The sequence below is a fragment of the Monodelphis domestica genome, chromosome X (assembly GCF_027887165.1).
Source record: "Monodelphis domestica isolate mMonDom1 chromosome X, mMonDom1.pri, whole genome shotgun sequence".
In the NCBI taxonomy this organism is placed as follows: domain Eukaryota; kingdom Metazoa; phylum Chordata; class Mammalia; order Didelphimorphia; family Didelphidae; genus Monodelphis; species Monodelphis domestica.
In genome coordinates, this window is record NC_077235.1 from 58635534 (window position 1) to 58661796 (window position 26263).

The 26263-nt window shown below is 42.1% G+C and overlaps 1 protein-coding gene across 8 annotated transcripts in view; it reads right to left on the reverse strand.

Moving 5' to 3' along the window:
* Nucleotides 1-26263, reverse strand: part of GRIA3 (glutamate ionotropic receptor AMPA type subunit 3) — a 306481-nt gene that overhangs the window by 122494 nt on the left and 157724 nt on the right. For all 8 annotated transcript variants that reach the window (XM_056809190.1, XM_056809189.1, XM_056809187.1 and 5 more), the window contains exons 5-6: nt 11691-11744; nt 5049-5210 (exon numbers count right to left, since the gene is read on the reverse strand). In XM_056809190.1, the coding sequence (XP_056665168.1) occupies nt 5049-5210; nt 11691-11744 (216 nt within the window). The remainder of the gene's footprint in view (nt 1-5048; nt 5211-11690; nt 11745-26263) is intronic.

Sequence of the window (26263 nt, forward strand, 5' to 3'; positions counted from 1 at the left end):
CTTCAGTGGGGGGAACAAAAGGCAAAGTTGGCTTTTTATTGTAGCAAATTCTAGCCGTTATTGGGTTTTCCATCTGAGAATGTGCCCCATTTTGAGCGAGTATTGCTAAGATGCAAGAAGACTGCATACTGCTTGTTCTGCTTGGAATGGGACTGGTGATGCAGTGATCGTTTCAGATTTGGGGTGACATCTGTACACAGATTGAATGGACAAAGACATGGGAAAACAAGCTGATGATTATTTCTCAAGGGGGCTTGTATCAAGTATTTAGCTCAGTGTCTGGCATATAGTAGGCCCTTAATAAATGCTTATTCTGCCCTGTCTCTCATGTGCTTCAAAATGTATAGAATTGTTCCCTGGTACATCCAATGCCCCCACTTTATCATTAGCTTGCTGTGTGATCTTGGCCAAGTCTCTTCTCTCTGGATCTAGTTTCCTTTCAGCAAAATAAGATGTGGGTCTGTATGACAATGAGAACTTCTAGGTCACTTCATTCATTCAAAAAGAATGATCTGCCTTACCCTGGGAGGAAAGTAGTATGTATTATTATTATTAATATTATTATTTGTCATTATTGTTTCCATTTGGCAAATGAAGAAACTGAGACTTGGGGAGGTTAAACAACTCGGCCATGGACACGGAGCTATCAAGGAACCTGGAATAATTGAATTTCAGGATTGGAAGGGACCTCAGTAGTCATCTAGTCCAAAACATAACCATTAAAGAATTGCCACTCTAACATAGCCAGTGCATGATTACAGAGCTTCAAATGCTAAGCACTAGGAGAATTACCAAAAGACTTGGGTAGCAGGTGGCCCTTCTATTAACCTTGGAAGGAAGCTCGAAGTTCTGAGAAGCAAAGGTGGGCTTGGAGGACAGCCTGGGCAAGGGCACTGAGCCAGTAGATGGAAGATAGAATCTGGAGAACAGTTAGTCAGCCAGTTTGGTTGGGAATGATGTGCGAGCTAAGAAAAGTCATTTGAAATGTCCAGAAAGCTAAGTTGGAGTCAGAATGGGAAGGGATTGATATGCCAATTTAAGGAGTTGGTATTTTTTCCTTGAAGTAATAGGGAGCCATTAAAGATATTTGCTTTAGGAAAATGATTCTGGCAGCACTGTAGAAAAGGAACTGGAGAGTAGAGAAGCCAGAAGCTGGGTGTAGACTATTGCAATAGGCCAGGTGAGAGGTGATGGGGGCTTGAGTTCAGATGATTGTGGTATGGGTAGCAGCTAGGGCACAAGACACATGGAGATGGAATGGATTTGGCAACTGGGTGTGGTCTGGGAAGGTGGGTGGAGAGATGAAAGAGTCAAGAGTAGCTGAGAATATGGTAGTATATCCCCCCCTCCAATCCCCTCCCAAAGCCTGGGGGATGCTTAATGAGGGGTAGGTGTTATTGGGAGGATAATGAGTTCTGTTTTGGAAATGTTTTATGCCTGGACATGGCTATCCAGGCAAAGCAGACAGTTGCTGATGAAGGCCTGGCGCTTAGGAGAGGGATTCAGGCTGGAGAGAGAAAGTTGGAAGTCATTTCCAGCTATGCCTAATCAGGCCAGTTATTTCCTTTAACTGGGGCCTCCGTTTCCTCCTCTGTAAAATGAACAATTCAGACTAGATGCTCTCTAAGGTACCTTCCAACTCTAAAGCAGCCCGGTAGAATATATAAAACAGAAGACTTGGAATTAGGAAGACCTGGGTTAAAATTCTACCCCCTGATACACATTAGCTATGTGATCACAAGCAAATCATTTAGCTTAATTGAGCTTTAGTTTCCTCATCCATAAGAGGGCCAATAATATCCATAGCACCTATCTCGAAGGGCTTTTATGAGGCTCAAATGAGATAATGTGAACATAAAATACCAGACGAACTGGAAAGTTCTCCAAATACCTTCTCTCGGACTATATAACCTCTACTTCTGATAGATAGGTGACCATTTTCGCCATATTTAGCCTGCACCTAAGGGCCTCCATGTTATATCCTGGCCATCTTTAAACGCCTTAACTCCAGTTCCCATCTTTGACCTCACACTCAAGCTCCCATCCTGGGACCCTGGGCTTCTGATAGGTGAGCATTTGCCATCTGGAGCCTGAACACATGCCCCAATGCCATGATGGGACCCCTTCTCCCTTCTCCTTTTGTCTTTGCTTTCCTTCCACCTCAAGCGCTGGGAAGAGTAATGGAATTGATGCCACCATTTCCTAAAAAGGTTTACCAATTGTTCTAGAAATCTCGTCGCTGTTCCTGTCACTTTCAGAAGGCCATTTCTCTCTGGCCATCACCCTGGTTAGAACCAAAGTTCCTTGAGGGCAGGGCCTAGCTTTGCCTTGGTTTTTGTACCCCTCTCCTGTGACTTTCAGTTTAGCTCTCCTTCCCAGATGCTGGCTGCCTGCTGCTTGCCAAAGCTTCCATTTCCCAGTGCATGAATGTGGAGCATAAAAAGACTGAAAAGGAAACCTTGATAAAATGTGGCATAAATTAGGCATCAGGACTGTCATTTCAAGGCAATTTTTTCCTGAATAAAAAATATGGTACATCAATTTTTAAAGCGGGCTTTTTGTCTGATTGATAAATAGCAAGCATGTTGAAGATAGAGCAAATGCAAGCTGGGAGCTGTCCCTATGCTTGGTGCTTCCATTTCCCAAGCCATTTGATGGAGTTTTCCCTAAAGTGAATCACTTAGCAGCTACAGCAGCTCCTCCTGGAGGGGTGTGGAAACTGGTCATCTAGCCACATACTAACTGGGACTTGAGGCACCTGGCAGGAAGTTAAGGGGTGTGGAACTTTAGACCTGGAAGGCACTTGAGAGATGAGCTAACTAAAAGGGAAGCTGAGGTGAAAGGGGGAAAGGACTTGCCCAAAGTTATTTGATAAGTTAGTAGAGGGGCTCAGAGAGAGGTCAAGGTTCAATGGCTTCCCAGTGGCTTCCTTGCACCATACTGTGCTGGGGTTTGGTTCTCTTGGAGCTCTTATGTCTAGACCCCAATTCTGGATTGCACCCTTCCTTTTCTTGGTCCATCACTTTAAAAAAATAGTATAGTTCTAGAAGCAGAAAGGACAACAGAGGCCACCAAGTCCCTATATTTTAGAGATAAAGAAACTGAAGCTCAGAGAGAAGAAGTGACTTGCCCAAGGTTACACCTAGGTCTAGAGCTGGAAGGGGCCTCAGAGGCCAGCAAGTCCAGCTTCTTCATTTTATAAAGGAAGAAACAAGTCCTGGGAGGGTCAAACAGTAAGTGGCAGAGTGGGGATCTGAACCTAGGTCCTTTGACTTCCTTTCTGTTGCATATTCTCTTACTTTCCCATATGCATCCAAAGCAGTCAAATGGTGACTAAATGTTTAGAAGGACATTCAGATAGGAATAGTATTCAAGCATTGGTAGAGGATCAGGGCATTCTTTAAGCTAACTTGTGTGATAGAAGCAAGGGAAGGGAAGCATAGAGAGGGAGAGAGGGAGAGAGAGGGAAAGAAAGAGAGAAGGGAGTGAGAGAGGGAGAGGGAGAGAGAAAAGAGAGGAAGGAGAGAATATTTCTACTTCAAATGGAAGCATATTCTAAAAAGATTCGACTCATGTCAAAAAAGGGAGAAATATGGAAATGCAATAATTCTCCCTCTCTCTCTCTCTCTCTCTCTCTCTCTCTCTCTCTCTCTCTCTCTCTCTCTCTCTCTCTCTCTCTCTCTCTCTCTCTCTCTGCCTCTCAGTCTCTGACTGTCTCTGTCTCTGTTTCTGTCTGTCTCTGTCTGTCTGTCTCTCTGTGTTTCTCTCCTATAAGTACTTGTGGAAAATGGCTCATATTTAGAAGTCCACTTGTCCCACAGAGATTTCCTTTGCCATAGCCAACTGATGCTTCTCCCTACCTAGGCTTGTAACAATGTATGGAATTTAGCTTTTTACTGACTTGTATTCTAAATTGTAGCAAAATTCATTTTTTATTTCTGCAATACTTGGCACATGAAAATATGGATTTGTGCAAAAGATAAATTGAATGTAGAAGAGTGAGGGAAGGGGTGTTAATTCTGCTTTAATTTGGACAGACAAAGAGTTCTCTTAACTTGTACGTTGCCTTGCTGATTTAAAAATAGGATTTGCTTTCCCAAACTGGATTTATTTGAAACTTTTCTGGAGCATTTTGATTGTGGAAGGGAAGGCACACCTACACTGTGATGAGGGTGTGTAAATCCCTCTCTTTTCTTCTCTAGATGACATAGTAGGCAGATGAAGGGAGATCTGGCTCCTTTTTCTATATTTTCAGAGCTCTGGAGAAGTGGTGTGTAAACATCAATATGGAATCCTCTTTTATACTCATTAGATTCTTTAAAGGAAGTTCAGGTGTTGAGAGACCTTTTGCAATGTGAATACTTCCCCCTGACTTGATCTGTATATTTAGCAAGATCTTTATTTTTCCATGGTTTTTTTTCTTTATAGAGATGGATCTGTCTAGAGGATGAACATTTGTGGAAGCTTTTGACGTTGCACTTTTGGTTTTTAATATTCTCTCTTTATTCCAGGAAAATGAGCAATCTAGGTAATGCTGTTATTTAAAAGAGATTTTTGCAGGCAGGAAAACATTTTGGCTGCCCCCATGCATAGTGAGCCAACCTACTCTGCATCAGCCCTAAATTCATCTGGCTTCTCAGAGATTCATGGGACTTATTAGCACACAAAGCGAACACATAAATAATGGAAAATCTAATTTGCTGTTTCAGTTCATCAATCTTCCCTACCTATTCTCCCCCCTTCTCGTAATGAATATTCTAAATTGTTATGAGCAGATTACAAATTAAATTCATTTAAAAAAGGTTAGTCAACTTATTCCTAATGCTGGATGATATTAAAAAGGAGAAAGGGGAGATAGCTATTTGGTTTAGATTTAGGGATTTGAGTTGGGATCCCCCAATGTCTGTGGCTATGTGACTTTAGGAAGGCATTCCTGCAGGGACATTTAGAGGCCTGGACACTTAGTCTGGGCACTTAATGGGAACTGTTACGGAGGGAGGGCAGTCTTGGTAGGCTGGCTTAAGTGGATATTAGACATAAAGATTTACCTTCAAGGGGGAATTCTTGGCTTCTGGAAACTCTCTTTCATCCAGTCTCACCCAGCGTTGTATGAACTGCTGAACCATGGGGTTCTCATTGTTCACGATCTGGAATCCAGTAATGTTGGCACCCCCATGCATGACTCTCTCCAGGACGATGTCCGTGAAGCCCTGTAGACACATGGAGGAAGGAGATCAAAAGGAGTGGCAGGTCACAGGATGCCACTGGCTCTGGCAAGAGGGGGCATCTACCTAGGAAAATCCCGGTGTAGGCTTTGCCTCTGGAACTATAGGTAGGACCCGAGCTAACTTTAGGGCTGAGATGTGTGCCTGGTACTAAATGTGGGTGCAAGTTTAGATGACAGCTTAGGAAAATGAAAACTTCTACTTTTTCATAATCCTTCGCATTTGATTCTCATGCCAACCCTGGAAGAAAGAATCTCTAAGTATCAGCATCCTCCTTATCCAGATATCCAGGGAAAACAACTTGGACAAGGACCCACAGATAGTAAGGGGCAGAGCTGGGATTTGAACTTGGATCTTTGGGCTCCATCTGGAATGCTTTTCCCCACTGTACTATCTTTTGTCCCTAGAAAATGGTAGAAAATCATGGACCCTAGACTACAGAAATCAATAGAATCTACCTTTGACATGCCAATTCTGAGAAATGATGTTTGATTGTTTTGTTTCTAATGATGGGTCCTTCCTGATTAATCACTATTATATATTTTATGGAATCATGAACTGATTAAAAAAACAAAAAACCCTAACAGATAGATAAAACTTTGTTGCAAATAATAATAGATATATAAATGTCAATTTTGGGTCTCCAAGCAAGTTATCACAAAGGGGGCCATGTAAAGGGGGCCTCTTGCCTGTACCCCATCCTAGACAACATGTTATCTCCATATACTCTAAGGGTCTGGTGTCTGATCGCTGCACCCTCTAGGGGCTTCATACTGCCCGCTCTTGGGTCCTGGTATCTGGTGGTAGCTGTATCTCCTTTGATCTCCTGACCAAGCTTTAGCGATGCTCATCATGATGTTTGATTTAGGAGGACCAGCCTAGCTAGAAACAGAGCAGATCACGCACAGTAGGCTGAACACATGGTGATGAATGTTTTGGGCATGGTAACCCATGAAATAAATCAAAATCCCAAATGACCTCATTCCAATATGGTCTGCTTCTGCTTCTGCAACTATGGGGTAGAGTAGAACAGAGGACGTGGAGTATTAAAAATCACAAAGGGTGGTACTTTCAATGTGAGATTCTTGTTCAATGCCCAGTGAATAGCCTTTCCATAGAAAGGTTTTCCTTGTAGAGGCAAATAAAGGAATTGGTGGAGTTGATTTATTGTATGTCCAAAGGCAATATTGTGGGACACTTGATCATTTCATATTAATAAGGGCTCATGTTAAGCATTTGCAAAATACCTTCCATAAAAACAATTTTAGCTTTTGTGCCAATATTTCTTGCAGAGGATAAGGAAGTACAGAGATTCTACAAGGAACTTGCTAAGACTCTCCAAATGAAGTCAACATATACTTTAATATTTGGTGAATTCAGTGGAAGATGGATATGGGGAGGATGGTGAGAAATATGCAGAAAAAACATTGTTTAGGAGTAAGAAATAAGAACTACAAAAGGCTTGTCGAAGTCATAGGTCTTTTAAACACTGCACTTTCTTTGAGAAGAGTCAGGAGACTGGATATGGTAGGCATCAAATAATATTACAAAAATTAAATTGATTATATTTTAACTGGCAGAAAATTATTGGTTATTAGTATGGGAGTAATTTCTGACAACTCTCTGTATATAGTAAGACTATGGACTAATTAGATCAAAGAGCAAAATCAATACCAAAGTAGAAGGGAGAATAAAAAAGAGTTGATATAATGTACTACTGAGTCAACTCCATCATGACCTATTTAAACAAGTTGTTGATGATGAAAACAGGAAATCAAAAAAAAGGACAGACACTGATACAGGCTATTGCCATTTCCTAAGGACGTTTAAGGAATCACTACAATAAGTAGACCAAGGGAGACTAGAAACTACTTCAGTCAGCAAACACTTGATCTTGAAGAGCAGAGAGATAGGACAACTATGGGCAAAACCAATGTAGAATATAATCGTATGGAGGAAGATAGAAGAATATTAGGAACAGTATCACTTAAGAAAACATTAAGAAGCAATGGAGGATGGAAACAATGGAAGTTGTCAATGGAAGCTTGTTGGGAAACTCAACTAAGCCACATCACCTTGAAGGCTTTAAAGGATAAAACTAGAAGGAAGACAATGAGCAGATGAAAAATGGAAAAATCTGACAAGATTTCCAAGGTACATTTTTCCCAAATATATAAGGAGTAAGTCTATGCTAGATGTGACCCAATTTTGTAGGTGTTGAGGAGTTGATTCTCAAGATAAGTAAAAGGAGGAAGGATATGAAAAACTTAGGAAATATAGATTTTATTTTTACCAAAACAAGGGAAAGAATTCAAGTTGGGGACATTCAGTGGGCAGTGGAGAGGTATATGATGGGTGTGATAAGGCTGTAGTATATTTTCAAAGGAAGTATGATTAGAAAAGGAGGCAAGATGGTCATGTAGCTAGAGCAAATAATGACTAATGAACACCTTATATGCTCTACTAGTTTCCATGAAATGTCAAGTGATCTAGAGGGAAGCCCAAAGCACATTGACTAGATCCCTTATGAAGATTGGTGGGAGGACTTGGACAAGAGTCACATAGGATGAGACAGTATGGATGAGTTGCAATATGAGCCATTGAAGGGAATAGTTACATCAATGAAATAGCTTTTTTCCTTGTTGACATACTATAATGGCTCACTGGGGCATAAGATGTACTTTTCATTCTCTAAGGCTGTGTGAAAAGAAGTGCAAATTCCAAAGCCCAAGTTGGACAGGTTTTAAACCCGGGCCTAGTAATGGATATGTCTCTATCATTCAAGGAGCAGTCTAAACCAAGAATGGAGAGGCTGGTCATCATAATGAAATCGAAATTAAACAGGACTGTGAGCTAGGTTGCTCTATTCCAGGTGTCCTGAGCTTTTGATGTGTCCTAGACTTTGTTTTGTCTATCTGGTGAAGCCTCTAGACCCACATCAGAATACTGTTTATTGCCTACATTCATGCTGAAGGAAATGCTGAATTTCAGCTGCAAATGAGAGAAAATTAGGATGTAATTTATTTCCCATCCAAATGTGCAAAATTTAAAATCTATCCATAGACTGTGGGCTCCAGGTTAGGAACCCCTGCTATGGACAGAAGATCCTCCAAATACTAAGCTAAGTACAGGCATTTCTCACCTCCAAATGTTTCTTACTTCTCTAGAAAAAGACTATAGGGCAGTGATGGTGAACCTATGGCACAGGTGCCAAAGATGGCACCCAGAGCACTCTCTGTGGGCATGTGGCTGCCCTCTCTGCCCCCACCACCCCTGAGTTCATTACTAGAAAGGCAGAGGGACTTGGGTGGAGCTGCTCCCCTCCCCCTCTCCACCATGCCTGATGACATTTTTTTCCCATCCTCTGCTTGTCTGCCCAGCAGCCAATGGTAGTGAAAAAGGGTATGGTGGGTGGATCACAGGCAGCAGAGGTGGAGGAGAGCAGAGCACTTGGGTCACTCCCCTCCCCACCTCTCTACACTTGATGAAGACATTCTTCACCCATCCCTCTGCTCAGCAGCCCAATGGGAGTGCTTCTTCCCCCGTGTGTGGGGTAAGGGGGGACAGAGTATACCCAGAATGTTGGTGGGGAGGGACATGGTACAAGGTCAGAGGGGTAGGGTGGCGGCAGGGCCTGGCACTCTATCTCTAAAAGGTTCACCATCACTGCTATAGGGTAAAAAAACATTGCTAAGAATAATTAGTTCCATACAAACAATGGCATAACTGGGTTATCACTAGTCAAATGGCTCCACAGTGGGTGGTTTGTGGCATTGAGGGGTATTTGGCGATTAATAATATGTTAGGAAATGATATTAGTTAGTGCAGGGGTATTTCCTCTTTTTGATAAAGGGGAAATCTTGCCTCTCCCTGTTTATCTTAGATAATCAGAACCCTGAATGTACCTGAACTAGTGGTGGTGGTGGTGGGGAACAGGAAATAGCCCACCAGCTAAGTAATCTGAAGAAGTATCATTGGTTTTTGGTTTCCCCTTGAGGGAAAACTGATGGGCTTCCTACTTGCTGTCCTGAAAGCTCACATTTGGAATTTGTTCTCTAGTTAAATGAATCCTTTGAATGATGGCATTCAGCATCATTGCCTTGGCATGGCAGACAATATGCACAAGGGAGTCAGAGAGATAAAAGAGTGGAGAGGAGGGGAAAAATACAAATTGCATCCTAATTTATCTGAGTGGGAGGCAAACCAAGGCGACAGTACTCTGTCGGTATGATAAGGAGGGACATTTCTCACTGATTTACCAGGCAGGGAGGTATTAGGTTTTTAATTCTGCCAAGCAGGTAGGAAGGGGCAAGCTTCATAATGTGGGGTCATAATAACCCTTTGTGGTGAGGGGATACCTTCCCCTGAGTGGTGGCCACCTGAAGGGGGCAGTAGGCTGCTCCATCCTGCCCTGTTTCCTGGCTGGAGACGGGGAGGAAGCAAGCACCTTAGATGCTGAGGCCAGCTAGGCTGGTGATGGGCATCAGAGGATCACACTCTTGGAAGGTGCTTTAGAGGACAGCTCATGTGATCACTTTACTTGACAGATGAGGGAACTGAGAAGCCCAGAGAAGGGAGGTCACTTGCTCAAGGTTTGGAGCAGAGAAAGATTTTGAATTCAGAGCTTCAGAACCATAAGATCCTAGATCAAGAATTGGAAGGGACCTTAAGGGTTCTTTAATTCAACTCCCTTATTTGATAGAGAAGGAAACTGAGGTCAGGGACTTGTCACACACATAGGAGGCATCAGAGCCAAGATTTGGACTCTAGCCTATTTGGCTAATGATCTTTTTACTGTACCATGATGCTTCTAGTCCTGAAAGATCATGAGACCAATCCCCCTCCTAACAACTAGTTCGCTGCTGTCTCTCATCCTGGGATGGAGGGCTCTCCAGGAGGTAGCAGTCTATTTCATTGAACACTTGTGCTAAGCAATACCAACTCAGCGGTCATTTAAAGATCTTCTTCCATCTCCATAGACATTCTGATTGAGAACTTTGGGCCCAGCCAGAGCTCTTGCTGGGAAGCCATTTGGTACCCCTGTCAGTCCTGTATGCCTAAAAGCGATTTTTTCAGGTTCAGTCACATGCGTGGCAGCAAATGGCTTAAAGAACGCGACAGTATGATTGAACTGGATAGATCTCAAGCTGGCAGGGACCTAAGAGGCCACGGGGGCCAATGCCCTCATTTGGGAGATGAGAAAATGGAGGCTAGAGAGCTCTTAAGTGATTTGCTCAGGGTCACAGAGCTAGGAAGTGTTGGAGGCTGGAAATCAAAATGGGTTCCTCATCTGTACGATGGAACCAGAGCTCCTTGACTTCCCTACTACCTCATAGGGCTGTTAGAGGGGGAAATGCTTTGCAAGCTTTGCTGGGGCAGAGAAATGGGAGCTTTTATTATTAGAACCTCAAAGGGCAATTGTGGGGTGGGGCTGGCCTAAGGAACCCTAGGAAAGAAAGACGGGAAGGTTCCAGTGCCTCTCAAAAGCTTGGATCATCATTTGGGGCTGTGAGAAGGGAGAGCCAGCTCTTCCTGTTCCCAGACTCTGAATGAACTGAACCTATTCCACGCCCTTTCCCCACCAGGGCCACAGAACTGGCCTAACCACAAGTTCTCCATTTACCCCACTGAGTCTCTGGCCTTCCCAACCTGTGGTAGAGGAATGCATTAGGTTCCCAAGAGTTAAATGTCACATGGTCAGAGGATCACAATACTAGAGCTAGAAGGCCCTTAAGAGGCCATGTAATGGAAAACCCTTCACTTTACAGAGGAAGAAACTGAGGCCTAAGGAGGAGAAGAAAAGATCTCATCTAAGGGCACACAAAGACTTGTGGATCTAGGGCTTGCAGGGATCTCAGAGACTATTGGGTTCACCCCTTTCATTTACAGATGGAGAAACTGAGGCCCAGGGAGGGGAAGTGTATTGCTTAAGGTTGGATATCTAGAATTGGAAGGGGCCGCAGAGGCTAGCTAGTCCAACCCCTTCACTTAATAGAAGAGAAAAGAGGCCTAAGTCTGATAAAGTGCCTGGCCAAGGTCACCCAGCTAGAGGCAGAGTGGGGAATGGTGCCGTTATACTGATTCTGACTAATCCTCCATGGCTAAATGTGTGAGCACATGGCCCTTTTCATCTCAGGACACTAAGCTATGTCCCTGCATCTAATCTAGGTGGCATAATGGAATTACTTTGGTAGGGGCTTAACATTTAAAATCCGATTAGGCTGATCAAAGTTGCATTTAAGAAGCTGTAAACTAATAGACATAAATGATCGAATTATTATTTTTCAGATTACTTGAGCCGATGAGCTTCCCAGCTGAAACAAAAGCAGCCTAACTGCATGCGGCACCTGGTATTTAGTGAAGTCGTTTCTCGAGATCAAGGACACGCAGGGTGCTAACGCTCATGTGGCCTGAGTGGGTTGGCGCAATTACCCAGATACATTTGAACTGACTCAGTGTCCTTACCAGATTAGCAAGCATGTAGTGATAACCTCTGGAATGTTTCCCCAGGATTACTACCTGCAGAAAAGAGAAATAACAAAGATTGGTTAATCAAGGAAGCTGTTCTCAGGCTTACAGAGAGAAGAGAGACCAAATAACGTACATTCAGATGCTGAAACTTTCCTATGTGACGGAGGCCTCTGTCCACACCGCAAGCCCTATGACCTGGCCTCATGAAGAAATGAGTGCTGACTATGGGCCAAGCACTGTGCCACACTCTAAGCTAGATCTTCATTTGTGACTAGTGCATTCTGCCCACAGTTTGATGAATTGAATTAGAAATAACAATAGTCCATGGTTTGCACATTCGTTATGCATCCATCATATAGATATAATATTCTTTGTTCTAGGGATTTAGGTACATCTCCCTACTAGGCCATGAACACTGCCATGTCCTGACTACACTGGAGGGAGTCTGTCTCCCAACACCCAGAGCAGGAATTTATTTCCAGCACACAACTCATGTTTGGTGGGCCTTAGGGAGGTCGCTCACCTCTTTGGGCCTCCCTCATCAGTAAAATTAGATATTTTAAAATTATCTTAAATTAGATAGCTTAAGTTGGGCTTAAATTAGATAGCTCCTGAGGTCCCTCCCATTTCTACATCTAGGATCCTATGAATGAAAATCAGTGAACCAGAATCCCAAAATAACCTGAGTTCTCTTACACTTTTAAGAGGAAAGAGACAATTTAGGGAGAAATTATTTTCAGAAAATGGAATAAGAGGAGCAGCTGGGTAGCTCAGTGGATTGAGAGCCAGGCCCAGAGATGGGAGGTCCTGGTTTCCAATGTGGCCTCAGACATTTCCCAGTTGTGTGACCCTGGGCAAGTCACTTAACCTTCATTGCCTAGCCCTTACCACTCTTCTGCCTTGGAGCCAATACACAAAGTATTGATTCTAAGATGGAAGAATAGGATTAAAAAAAAAGAAAATAAAATAATAGCTAGCATTCAGATAGTATATTAAAGTTCACAAAATTATTTACATATGCTCTCATTTTCAACAACCCTGAGTGGTTTTATTATTATTATCCTTGTTTTATAGATGAGGAAACTGAGGTTGAAAAAGATCAAATGACTTTCCCAGGGTCATAGAGCAAGGCAGTATCCGAGACAGGATTTAAACTCAGTTGTACGTGATGCTAGTTCTAGTGTTCTATAGTAATAGTTGCTGTTCATACAGCACTTTAGGTTTTTGCAAGGCACTTCACCAATATTATCTCATTTGATCCTCACAACAACCCTGGAAAGTAAGTGCTGTGATTGATCCTACTTTACAGATAGGGAAACTGAGGCAACAAAAAGTTAAGTGTCTTGTCCAAGGTCACAGAGCTAGTAAGTATCTGAGGCTGGATTTAAACCCATATCTTTTAGACTAGGTAGGGCATCCATCCTCTGTGCCACCCAGCTTCTATGGAATCTAACTCTGAAGATGGAGTAACTCTGCAACAAGGTGAAAACCTCTGAAGAAACAATGTTGTAGGTAGTTCTCAGGGCCCTGATGGAACATATGATGGCTGGAACATCATCCTGAACTAGATGACAAGAAAAGCTAATGGACAGCAGTAGGCAGGGCTGTGCTGGAGGCAGCTCTACCCTGTCTGGGAGCTGACTTCTTAATTTTCAGTGTGAGCATTTACCCTCAGAAATTGCTACAGATCAGGGTTAATGTATTGTTTTGTTGATTGTCCAGACTTAAGAAGTGTTAATAATGCAGATTAAACTTTAGAGTGTGTGCATTTATTCCTCCAGTAGTAGTTAAACATTTACCAGCACACCCTTGTATTGCTCTACAAACCTTGCTTGAGCTCAGCAGGAGCACAGCAGAAGGTTCAAGGGAATGAAGTCATCACCAGACTGGAAACCTGGTAAGCTAATGATGATGATGACTGGCATTTATTATTATATAGTCATTTTTCAGTTGTATCCAACTCTTTTGGACCCCATGTGGGATTTTCTCGGCAAAGATACTGGAGTGGCCTGCCACCTTCTTCTCCAACTCATTTGACAGATGAGGAAACTGAGGCAATGCGGTTAAGTGACTTGCCCAGGGTTACACAGTTAGGAAGTATTTGATGTCACATTTGAACTCAGAACTTCTTTACTCCTGGCCTAGTACTCCCTGCACTACAGAGCTGCCTCAACTGGCATTTATATATTGCTTTAAATTTTGCCAAGCACTTTATATCTGTCATCGTATTTGTACCTCCCAATACCCTTGCCAATAGGCTATGCATTATAATAAGAGACAAATGAGGAGTATGGGTCATGAAGTACGATGGATGATGAGAAGGTGAGAAGGCAGATATTTGAGCTGGGCCTCAAAGCACAGCTAGAAATTTCATTGTCATGGCAAGATTAGAAACCCCCAGATGAGACTGGGACTGCTTTTTAATGAATTTTAATACAAATCCATTTTTAAATTATATAGATACACCATAAAAGTGGGTAAATGAAAAGTTAAAAAAGGTTTTGTTTTTTCTCATGCTTCTATAATCCGTGCTATGTTTATTTGGTTGCTTGCAAGAAAAATCTCTTGCAAATGTGATGTATTAAATTGTTGTGGCATATTTAATGGTAGGTCAGAAAGGCACATTTGTCCTCTTGAAGACAGATTCAATCAACAGTTGAGTCCAATTCTTTTCTAGCTTTGCCAAGAAAAGGAACAAGTTCTCTTTAAGTATAGGGACCCAGAGAAATCAGGCTGAGTCTAGAGGGAAATCAGGAAGTAAGATCAAAATAAATGTAGTAATAATAGCTCCTGTTTCCATAGTTCTTAAAAGTTTACAAAATGTTTTTCTCACATCTATGAGGCAGATAGTACAAGCAGCAAAATGGATAGAATCCTGGCTTTGGAGTCCAGAAGTCCTGGATTCAAATTCTGCCTCAGAAACACACTAGCTGTGTGACCCTGGGCAAGTCACTTAACCCCATTTGTCTAGCCGTTGCCCTTCTGTCTTAAGAGTTGCTAAGACAGAAAGTAAGGATTAAATTAAAAGTGTTAATGATGATGATGACCCTATCACCATGTTCCTTGTTTGTAGATGCACTGGCTGGGGTCAAGAAGACCTGAGGTCAGACCTGCGCTCAGACACTTATCAGTTCTGTGACCCTGGGCAAGCCATTTACCTTTAGTTTGCCTCAGTTTCCTCATCTCTAAAGGCTAGCCATTATTCCATTTTCTAATAACAGAAGAATACAGATGCAAACAAAGAATAGTAACAGCATCTACCTTGCAGGATAAAATGAGATATTTGTAAAGCACTTTGCAAACCTGATGAATGCTATGATTGTTGTTATGTGGGTTGTCTGTTGAACTCTATTTTTTGTTCTTTGACTTTTCATTTTCATTGATGGTAGGTTTGTAATAAAAATGACTCCAAGTCCAGAACTCTGATTTTTCCCACCAAAGTTATGTCTGAATGTAGGTTGGACTCAACTCTTGCATCTGTTGCCAATAATAAATATAGTTAAGGGGAATCTGAAGAATTCTTGGGATGGGTTCGAGAAGGTGAGTTGTGGAAGAACACAGCAGGCACCACGGTGTGATGGCTGGTGTGGTTCCGGACAGTTGAGAAATGTGATAGGGGGAAATGATGGAAGATTTAGGTAAAAATCCATTATCTAAAGGAAATGACATTATCTCCACAAATATGTTTTGAAGGAAAAATGTCACAGTTGAGTTACTGAGGTTGACACGGTAGCGTGATGCTAGCAGAGGCAATGATTGCAGTTGAGGGAAATGGACTCTAGAAGTCACATTGCCCACTCAGTGGACACAACTGGGTTTGGGGCTGGAGGTCGATCTTTGCTTTCTCTGGACTATGTACAAACACTGGCTTTGGATTCAGAGGGCAACACTCACCAGTTCCCTCTCTGTGTGATCCTAGGCAAGTCTTTCTGCTCTGGCCTTTACTTTCCTGCTCTGTAAAATGAGGGGGCTGAATGAGATCACCTCTGAGCTTCCTTTTGGCTCGAGGATCGAGGATCTTGTGTATGTTCTTGGGCAAGCCCTTCCCCTCTCTGGACCCTAAATCTTTTTCATTTGTAACAATGAAGGGGTGGGACGTCACCTCTGAGGGCCCTTCCAGCTTTCAGTTCCAATATCCCTACCGGTTAGGCCACTCTTTCTTGTTGTTCATGTTTTATTCTGGACATTTTCTTACTTTCAGAAATTTGCAAGCAAACTACCCCAGTGGCCCTCTCAAGAGAGAACGCAGACCCTCCGGGATGGGCAAGCATCTGTTTTTCCAGTTTCACATTTGGTGGGTTTTTTTTTTGGTGTGGAAATGTGTGTGTCCTCCTCCTCCCCCTTTACTCCATCTGCCATACCAAGAAGTACATTTGCAGTGGGGGAGGGTTCTCTTGCTTCATGTGGGAATCTTCTGCATGAAAGTAAAAGGGGATTCATATTTCAAAATGGAGCCAAGCCATTTCACTTTGGCAAAGGCCATTGGTGAAGAAGGCATCCTAACTTCTAGCTCCACTCTGTCTGCTGGGGTGGGCTTCCCTTGGTTTGGGGTTTATGCGTATGCATGGATGTATACATATTATATATGAACAATAGTGGATGTGTGTAAATTGTTGTACATTTTACTAGGCTCATGGATCTATTGTTGGAAGGCATATTACCGGCCATCTAGTTTCAGTGCTTTCATTCTACAGAGGTGGAAACTGAGGCCCAAGGAAGGGAAGTATTGTTCAAGGTCACACACTGAAGCCTAAATCTAGAGCTAGAGGGCATCTCAGAGGCCATTTAGTTCAAACCTCCTTATTTTACAGAGGAGGAAACTGAGATTTGAGTATACATAGCTAGCAAGCCTTAGGGGTAAAATTTGAATTCAGGTCCCATGACTTAATTCAATGAAGAGATTTGGCACTCTTTCCACTGTACCATACTACCTCTATGTATACATGAGTATAATAATTTGATGACATTGATGCCAGATTATTTTGAAATGATTATTGGTCTAAAGGACATCAGGAATGCTGCAAATATGATTTATAGTTTTTCGATAAAGTATCCCTTTGTTGTTTAGTTGTTTTTCAATCGTGTCTAAGTTTTCATGACCTCATTTGGGGTTCTCCTAGCAAAAATATTGGAAGTGGCTTGCCATTTTGTTCTCCAAATCATTTTCCAGACAAAGAAACTGAGGCAAACAGGGTCAAGTGACTCACCCAAGGGCACATGGTTATTAATTGTCTGAGGCCTGATTTGAACTCATGAAGATGAGCCTTCCTGACTCTAGGTTTGGCGCTCTATTTACTGCAGTTCCATCTAGCTGCCTTTGATAAAGTATCTCATACTGTTTTCATGGAGAAGATGGAGAGATATGGATTGTACAATAATACCGGAAGAAGGATTCAGAACTGGTTGGGTGGTTGGATTAAAAGAGTAGCTGTTAATGGCTCATTGTCAACATGGCAGATAGTCACTACTGGAGTGCCCCAGGGATCTGTATTTGTCCCCACTTCACAGGTAAGGAAACTGATGTTCCAGGGAGGAGTATGGCAAATGATACACAGATCTTCTCTTAGCCAGGATGTGGATGCAGCTCTCCTGCCTCTAAGGCCAGTGCTTTTTGTTTTTTTAGTGCACCTTACAACAAAGAGCCACTGAAGGGTAGAGGAGTGCCATGACTTGCACTAGGGACAAGCTAGGGACTGACCCATAGTACTGACTTTGTGACCCTGAACTCCCCAGGACAAATGGGTCATGGATCTTTAGGATTTAGAGCTGGAAGCTACGATTGAGCCTTTCCCCTCTCATTTTACAAATGGAGGAAAATGAGGTCTAGAAAGGTAAAATGACTGGTTCAGTGTCACTCAGCTGATAACAATAAAAGCTAGTATTTATAATAGTTTATCATTATATTTTATGATAGTAATAAAAGTAAGAATAAAATATAATAATTATAATAATTTGAGGACTACATATATTATCTTATTTTATCCTCACAACAACCTTGGGAGGGAGGTATTATTATCAGACCTATTTTATGGATGAAGAAACTGAGAGGTTAAGTGACTTGCTGAGTTTGGCTACCAAGTTTCTGAGGCTGGATTTGAAATCAGGTCTTATTGATTCCTGCTCCAGAGGTCTATCTACTGGGTAACTAGTTGTCTTTCTAGTAAAATTTAAGTCCATGTTCTCAGTTTCCAAATCGATGCATAGCAACTAAATTCAGAGGCACCCATGAAGAACTTCTCATCATAGGTGTGGTTCAGCTAGGGAATCAGCTCTTCTGCTCATTAGGAAGAGATGGGCATAATAGAGCTAAGTCAAATGAGCAATATTTTAAATTTACATGAGTAATTATAATGAAATTATGCTTAATTATTAAACAAAAGAACATTAGATATTACCATGATGATTTGTCTCCACGTGTTGACACTTGATAAAAATAACTGCATGGTTAGATCTTTCTTTCCCTGGTTGATGAGCATTTCCTCTCCTAGTGCACTCAGGGCACTGTGCCAGGTGCTGAGACTACAAAGAAATGGGAGACCCAGTCCCCACTCTCCCAGAATTTATAGTCAAGTCCCAAATAGACATATAGACCTAGAGGATTGTCAATCTATGCACAATGCTGATGTAGTTGGAAGTAGGATCAAGTTTCTTAATTCTTGAGGTTTTTTTTTTGTGTCTCCCTCATTCCTCATCATTTCCTACAGCAGATTCCTCTCTCTCCCTCCAATTTTTGATATCTGTCTATCTATTGGTTTCTTCCCTGTTGCCTACAAACATGTCAATGTCTCCTTTCTCAAAACTTCCAATTGCTTCTACCATCCCCTTAAAACATCATCTCTTTCCTTTTAGACAAACTCTTGGCAAAAGCTGTCTGAAGTCAGCACAGCCTCCTTTCACTCATTTCTAATATCTTGCAATCTGGCTTCCAATCTTATTACTCAATTGAACCTGCTCTTTCCAAATTTACCGGTTGTCTCTGAATCACCAAATTCAATGTGAAAACACTGATGCTCTCCTCCTTCTGGATCCATCCTTCCTTCCTTCCTTCCTTCCTTCCTTCCTTCCTTCCTTCCTTCCTTCCTTCCTTCCTTCCTTCCTTCCTTCCTTCCTTCCTTCCTTCCTTCCTTCCTTCCTTCCTTCCTTCCTTCCTTCCTTCCTTTCTCCCTCCCTTTTTCTAATTTTTCTGATTCCTCTCTGTCTTGGTTTTCCTCCCATATATCTCACTGTTTCTTCTTGCCTTTGTTGCCTTTTCATCCAGGATTGGCTCCCATACCTTGGGTATCCCTGAAGGATGCTCTGTCCTGGGCCCTCTCTTCACACTCATTTGGTGGGTTTGTCAGCTCCCATGACTTTAATGATGACTTGAGATCCAGATTTCTAGCCCTAGTCTCTCTCCTGTGCTCTAGACCCATATTGCCAGTTGCATTTCCCCGTGGATGTCCTATAGACATTTCAAAGTCAGTATGTCCCCAAAAAGAATTATCTTCTCCCTTCTCCCCAATTTCCCTAATTCAGTAGAACATAGCACCATGCTTCTAGTTAGTCAGCTTCACAACCACAGCCACTCCAATTCCTCCCTTTCACTTTTTCCACTCTCCCCCATCCAGTTAGTGGTTGTTTTGTTGATTCTGCTACCACAACATCTCTTGCATTTGTTTCCATCTCCCTACTCACATCTTAGACAATCACAGCTACACAAAATGTTGCTAAATTTGGCTGGTTTCTTTCCTGTCCCTTCTATATCAAAGGGTTAATATGTGGCCCCCATGGGTGATAACTATAACATCCCATTTCATGGTATAATTGTTCTGGAGCTAGAAGGTATCTCAGAGACCATCTAGTCTAACTTTTCATTTTACTGAGGAGGAAACTGAGGTCCATAGAGGGGAAGGGACTTGCCTAAGGACACACATAAGATCCTAGATCTGGAGTTATAAGGGACCCCAGGAGCCAGCTAGTTCAACTATTCACTTTATAAATGAGGAAACTGAGGCTTAAGGAGATTAAGTGATTTGCTCAAGGCCACACAGAGAGTGTCAGAGGCAGGATTTGAATGATGACTCTAGCATCCATCTCTATTTATTTCCAAGTCTTCTTATCCCATAGTTTCCTGCTAATATTTGTGGCCCACTTCCTTCCTAGGAAATGGAGTCCACAAGGGGCCAAGACAGATTTATAATCTTGCCAAACTGCCATTAGTAGTTACAACTATTTTCTCTTCTGTCCAGATACAAATCCATTGAAATCAAGTCCTGCATTTTGCCTCATCAGAAGGGGTGGGAAAATAATGGAACCATAGCTCTTTATGTTGTACCCAGCTCCCAGGACCATGTTCTTCATAGCCAAGAACTCAAGGACAAAGTTACTCAACAGCCAAGTTATCACACCATCTGAGAAAGGTCCACCTTTCACTGAGCCTTAGATGAGGAGGGGAGTGACCCTGGGACCCAAAGTGGCACTTCCTAAGACCCAAGCCATGGTTTCTATCAAACCCAGGAGTGCTGCTCAGAAGATCTATTAAGTTTGTACAACCTATTGTGAATTTCAAAACTACTCAACCCTATTCAAACCATTCTTTAGAAGATGGGATTTAGCTATTTCCTGATCAATAACAATAGAGATACTTGGAATAATAGAATCAATTAATATATATCAGTCTTTTAAAGTGATTTCCATATCACACTATATTGAATGAAAACAGAACTGGACAGAGCATGCTAGAATGGGCATTATTGCTCTAAGTAGGAAATGGTAGGAGAATATATTCCCCCAAATTATGAAGTGATATCACCTAGTGATATTTTCCTTCTCTGATCCCTTCCTGCACCAGATCTTATCTGGACCATTCATGTGACATCCAGCTATTCAAAACACAGGGCTGGAACACACATTAGAAGTTGTCATTTTATTGATTAGGAAACTGAGGTTCAGGGAAGGAAAGAAATTAGCATTCTTAAATACCTACTAGCTGCCAAGCACTGTGCTAAGCTCTTTACAAATATTATTGTGATTTTCACAACAAAACTGGGAGATAGGTGTAGTTGTCTTCATTTTACAGTTGAGGGAACTGATGGATCCTAAGTGACTTGCCTAGGGTCACACAGCTAGTATTTGAAGCTAGATTTGAATTCAGGTCTTCCTGATTCCAGACTCAGCCCTCTATTGACTGAACCACTTAGCTGTGTAGTTTCTCTGTCCAGGAAAGGGAAGAGATTTGCCCAAAGGGAAAAAGCAAATCACAGTAAGAGTCTGAATCAGAACTCTTGCCCCTAGGTCACTATTTATAATGTAATTAGATTAGGATAGATAATAATATAAACATTGTTTATATAGCATTTTATGACTAATCAAATAGTTGTCTTAGAACACCTCTGTGGAAGTTGGATAGTCACACATTTTATTGCTCCATTTTACAGATGAGGAAACTGAGGTTCAAAGACTTCAAATGGCATACCCTGAGTAATATAGGCTATTAAATTCAGGACTCTGGACCCCAATCTTAGTGCTCTTTCTACTTCTCAACTCAGATGCTGACTGAGGGAATATAAACTCCTTGAGGTTGGGGACAGTCTCATTTCTGTTCTTGTATCCCCAGAGCCTGGGATACAGGAAGTACTTAATAAATGTTTTTTGATTGATTGACCAGCTAGTTCCCAAACATCCTTTCAGTTATAACCTTCTATAATTTGGAGTCAGAAGCACAGCCTATTGACTTTAAGGCCTTGGAAATGAGAAATATTGTCAATGGCCACACAAAGTGTTTTCTCCTGCCTCCTGTTGGCTGGGTCCAGGAAGGAAAAAGGCCCTTGGTAAAAATGTGGAGGGAGCCTTTGATGGGTTGTCGCTTTCCCTTTTTCTGTCTCTTCATTCTTTTTCTCTCTCATTTGACTCTTTTCCCTTTTGGCAAAAGGTTCTTTTGACCTTTCTCCAATGAGACACAACTTTTGCATTCCATAGTGTGTTCAGGACCAAGGACAGTTACACCATGACTTTGAGAGTATTGCTCAGAAACCTTGGAAATAGCATGCTTTGGAGGCACAAGGATGTTATTGCCCATCGATGTCCTTTCCAGTGGTCATTGGGGGTGAGCCATAAGGAAAGGGATTGTTTTTCAAAATTACTGGAGGAAGAGGGGAGCACTTCACAGAAGTGCCTCCTCACCAAATTCCCTTCTTCCCTTCCCTCTCTTTTCCCGTTTCGCATGCACTTTGAGGGCCTGGGTTTTACAGAATTCCCTTCTTGTCACAGGTCAAGAGCTCTGGGTCCCAGGAGAGCTGCCTGGCACATAGGGGTAAGGCACTGAGAAGGATGTGCCCAGGCCTGGTATGGACTTTGCCACAGACACTGAGTTGCCTGGCTTGGGCTTCTGAGATGCAGATCTACAAGTCAGGCTGCAGTGGACACTGTGCTTGGGGTTATATAACATCACAACTGAGAGGGAGGACAGTTTTCTGGCTATAAAGGCAGGCTTGCTGGGCATCAGGCCAGTGCTTTCTTTTCAACAGGCTAGGGAACAAGAAGCCTATAACTCTTGTGGGGGGGGAGCAAGGAGACAAATGAGATGCCTCTCCTTCTTCCCTGCTGAAAGGCAATGACTGAGGACTCTGGGTTAGGCCCACTGCCACCAGTTATGGATGAAGGCTGACTGGCCCATTGGGACACACTTTTTCTTACCACTCCCTATAGTTCCCATTGAGGGCTTCAGTCATAGTTTCCATGGCAACTGATGAAGAAAAGGGCTTGGATTAGCCAGTTGGAGTTTGAAGGATTACAGTGGTCCAGGGAATGAGAGGTTGGAATCCAGTTAGTGCCCAAGATGCAGAGGTTCCTGTCTTTTCTCTGCAGCTCCTGAGCAGCCTGGTACAGAGATGGTTGTCCAGCAACAATTGGTTTTGTTTTGGATGCAGAGAGAGCTGAGGGGCAATGGAGCAGGACAAGTGAAAGCAGAAATTTAGGCTGTAATTGGGAATGAGGAAAGGGTGCCCAGAAAGGCCCTTAGATTTGGGAGGAGATGTTGTTCATGGTAGAGATTAATTAGGCTCCTAATTGGCCTCCCGTCCCCCACACTCCAGGATACCGGACTGTCTAAAGCACATTTCTGACCATGTCATTCTCCTGCTTAAGAGGCTTCAGAGGCTCTGCATTGCCACCAGGGTCATATATAAGTACCCTGTTTTAGCTGTCTAGCCCTTCCCAGTCGAATGTGAGCCTTCCTTCCCTCTCTTATTGCTCATTCCTTCTTATTCACTCTGCTGCCCAGTTAAGTTGGCTCCTATCTCTGTGCCATTACCTAGGCTGTGCCCCCTGCCTGGAAGACCATCCTGCCTTACCTCCTCCTCTTAGAATCCTTAGCTCCCTTCAAAGACCAGCTCAAGCATACCTTATTTATGAAGGCTTTCCTCATCCCCCACCTACCAAGTCCCCTCCACCCAAAAAGACTTTATGCTTAATGTGTATATATTCTGTATTTCCTTATCTGTAGAGCATACATTTTTTTCCACCCAATAGAATATAAGCTCACTGAGGGCAGGGACTCTTTGGGTCCCCAAAGTCTAGCACATTACCCAGCACATAGTATGTAATTAAGAAATACTTGTGGATTGATTAATGACTGGTTAAACTCTCCTTGCCCCTTACTGTGTTCCCATCCCAGCATTTCTCTTGCTTTGAGATAGAGGAGCAATATTTTCCCGGTTGTATTGGTTAAGGAAAGCCATGAAAATTTCTTTTCCCTAATGAAGGAAAGACTCCTTCTCCTCCTCCTCCCCCTCCTTCTCCTCCTCTCCTTTCTCTCTACCTTCATACTTATTTTTCATGTAACTTGAGCCGGAAACTTCAGGCTGTTAAAAGGACTGGAGCTATAACAAAAAAGTCATTTAGTTTCTATTTGGAGCTGACTTCACAAAAAATGATCATTAGATTATAGAATCAAAGATTGTTCATATTGGAAGGGACCTAGGCCAGCCCTGTATTGTACACACAAGGACACCGAGGTTTAGAAAAGAAAAGGGATTTACCCAAGGTCACATAGCCAGCAAGTAGCAGAGATGGGACTTGAACCCATGTGTCTGGATTCCCTGTGTGGTGCTTTTCTACTGAACCATATGGAGGGGAAACCAGGCTTCTTTTGAAGCACAAGGTGTCACTGGAGCCCTAGTGGACTATAATTTCAGGCAGTGTCTAGCTAGGCAGGAAAAAACCAGCTTTCTGTGGATTGACTTTGCTAACTGAAACCTCAGAAGTGATCAGAACACTCTCAGCTATGGAAATGATATGTGAAAGGCCCCCAAACCAGTGGGATGGACTGGCACCATTTCATTTCCATTGGCTGAACAGGTAAAACCCATGTCTGCTAGGTCAGCTTCTTCCTCAGATGATGAAGGGGATTAAGGGCTATTATACGTTCCTGGCTCAGAGAACACACTCTGGCTGACTTTTTATTTTTTTCCTCTCCACTTAAGAAATTAGGTGCAGGGACTTCGTTTAATTATAGTTCTCGGTATTTATCAAGTCTCCCTCTCTGTGGAGCTTAGAATACTTAATAGCAGTGGTCTGATTCATCCCACCACTGTCCTGGCATGGCAGGGCAAGTGGAGCAGGCCAGTGGGAATTTCCTGTTACTGATGCAGATGCTAAAGCAGGAAGGCCCAGAGCTGTCTAAAGTCACAGACTCTCCTTAGACCTGGGGGCTACTTCAGAGGGCCAGTCAGGTACTTACTGGGAGATAGGGGAGTGGCGATCATAAGATCCTAGAGATATAACTCCAAGGAACCTCAGAAATATTGAGTCTGACACCCTCATTTTATGGATGGGAAAGAGGCCCAGGGTGCAGAGTCACTTGCCTAAAGTCACAATAAGATCATAGACCCAGAGCTACAAGCGACCTCAGAGGACATTTAGTCTAATCTCTTCATTTTACAGCTTAAGAAATCGAGGCCTACATAGGTAAATGCCTACTGAGTCCGAACCCAACGGTATCATTTCCCTTTCCTTTCATACTCTATAGTCCAGCTGAAAGGGGCTAGTCTGTGCCCCTAGGATAAAGCCTATACTTTCCTGTCTTACTGCTTTTGCTTATGTTGTCTTTTTGGAATGCCCTCTGTCACCCTTTCTATCTATCAACTTTTATTTTATTAGATTTCATTTTATTTTCCCCCAATTACATGTAAAATGGTTTTCAACATACTTTAAAGAATATTGAGTCTCAAATTCTCTCCTCTCCTTCCCCCCATTCTCCCCACCATTTTGAGATGGTAAGCAATCACATATAGATTTTACATGTGAAATCATGTAAAACATTTTTCCATATTAATCCTTTTGTGAAAGGAAACTCAAATCAAAACAATTAAGAAAGCGAAAAGTTTTTTTTTATCTAGATTAAGACTATCAATTCTTTTTCTTCATAAGGAGATGGCATGTTTTTTATAGTTCTGGATCATTGTATTGCTGAGAATAGCTAAGTCATTCACAGTTGTTCATTGTACAGTATTGCTGTCACTGTGCACAGAAGTCTCCTGGTTCTGCTCATTTCACTCTGCTTCAGTTCATATAAGTCTTCCCAGGTTTTTCTGAGCTCCTCCTGCTTTTCATTTCTTATAGCAAAATAGTATTCCATTACAAATCGTATAAAAAACTTATTTAGACATGTATCCCCTCACTTTCCAATTCTTTGCCCCTACTAAAAGAGCTACTTTAAATATTTTTGTACATATGGGTCCTTTTTGTTTTTTATATCTTGGGGTTACAAACCTAGTTGTAATATTGCTGGGTAAAAGAGTATGCACTGTTTTATAGTCCTTTTGTCATATGTCCAAAAAATTGCTCTTGAGAATGATTGAACTGGTTCACAATCTCCCCAACAGTACGTATCTCAATTTTCCCACATCCCCTCCAAGTTTTGTCATTTTCCCTTTCTATCATAATAACCAATATGATAGGTATGGGGTGGGTGGTACTTCAGAAATCTTTTCATTTACATTTCTCTAATAATGATTTAGAGCATTTTATATGACTATTGAGAGCTTTAATTACTTTGTATGAGAACTGCCTGTTCATATCCTTTGACCATGTATCAGTTAGAAAATGACTTCTATTCTTATATATTTGATTCATTTTTCTATGTATTTGAGAGATGAAGCCTTTATTAGAGACTTGTAAAAAAATGTGCTCCATTATGATTACTGTATATTATTCTTCATCATATTTCTTCAAGTTTAGTTTCTGACCACTATCTCCTCCAATTTACCCTCTTTTCTATTAGTCTCACCCCCTTCTCTTATCCCTGTCTTCTCCTAATTTCTGGTAGGGTAAGAAAGATTTCCATACCCAATTGACTGTGGATGTTCTTTCCTCATTGAGCCAGTTCTGATGAGAGTAAGGTTCACATGTTCCCCTCTGCACCCCACCCCTCCACTGTAAAATCTCTTTCATTCATCTTTTATGTGACATAATTTACTCCATTCTATTTCCCCCTTACCCCTAATTCTCAACGCATCCCTCTTTCTCATGCCTCGATTTTATTTTTTTTTATATCATCCCATCATATTCAACTTATACCCTTGTCCTTT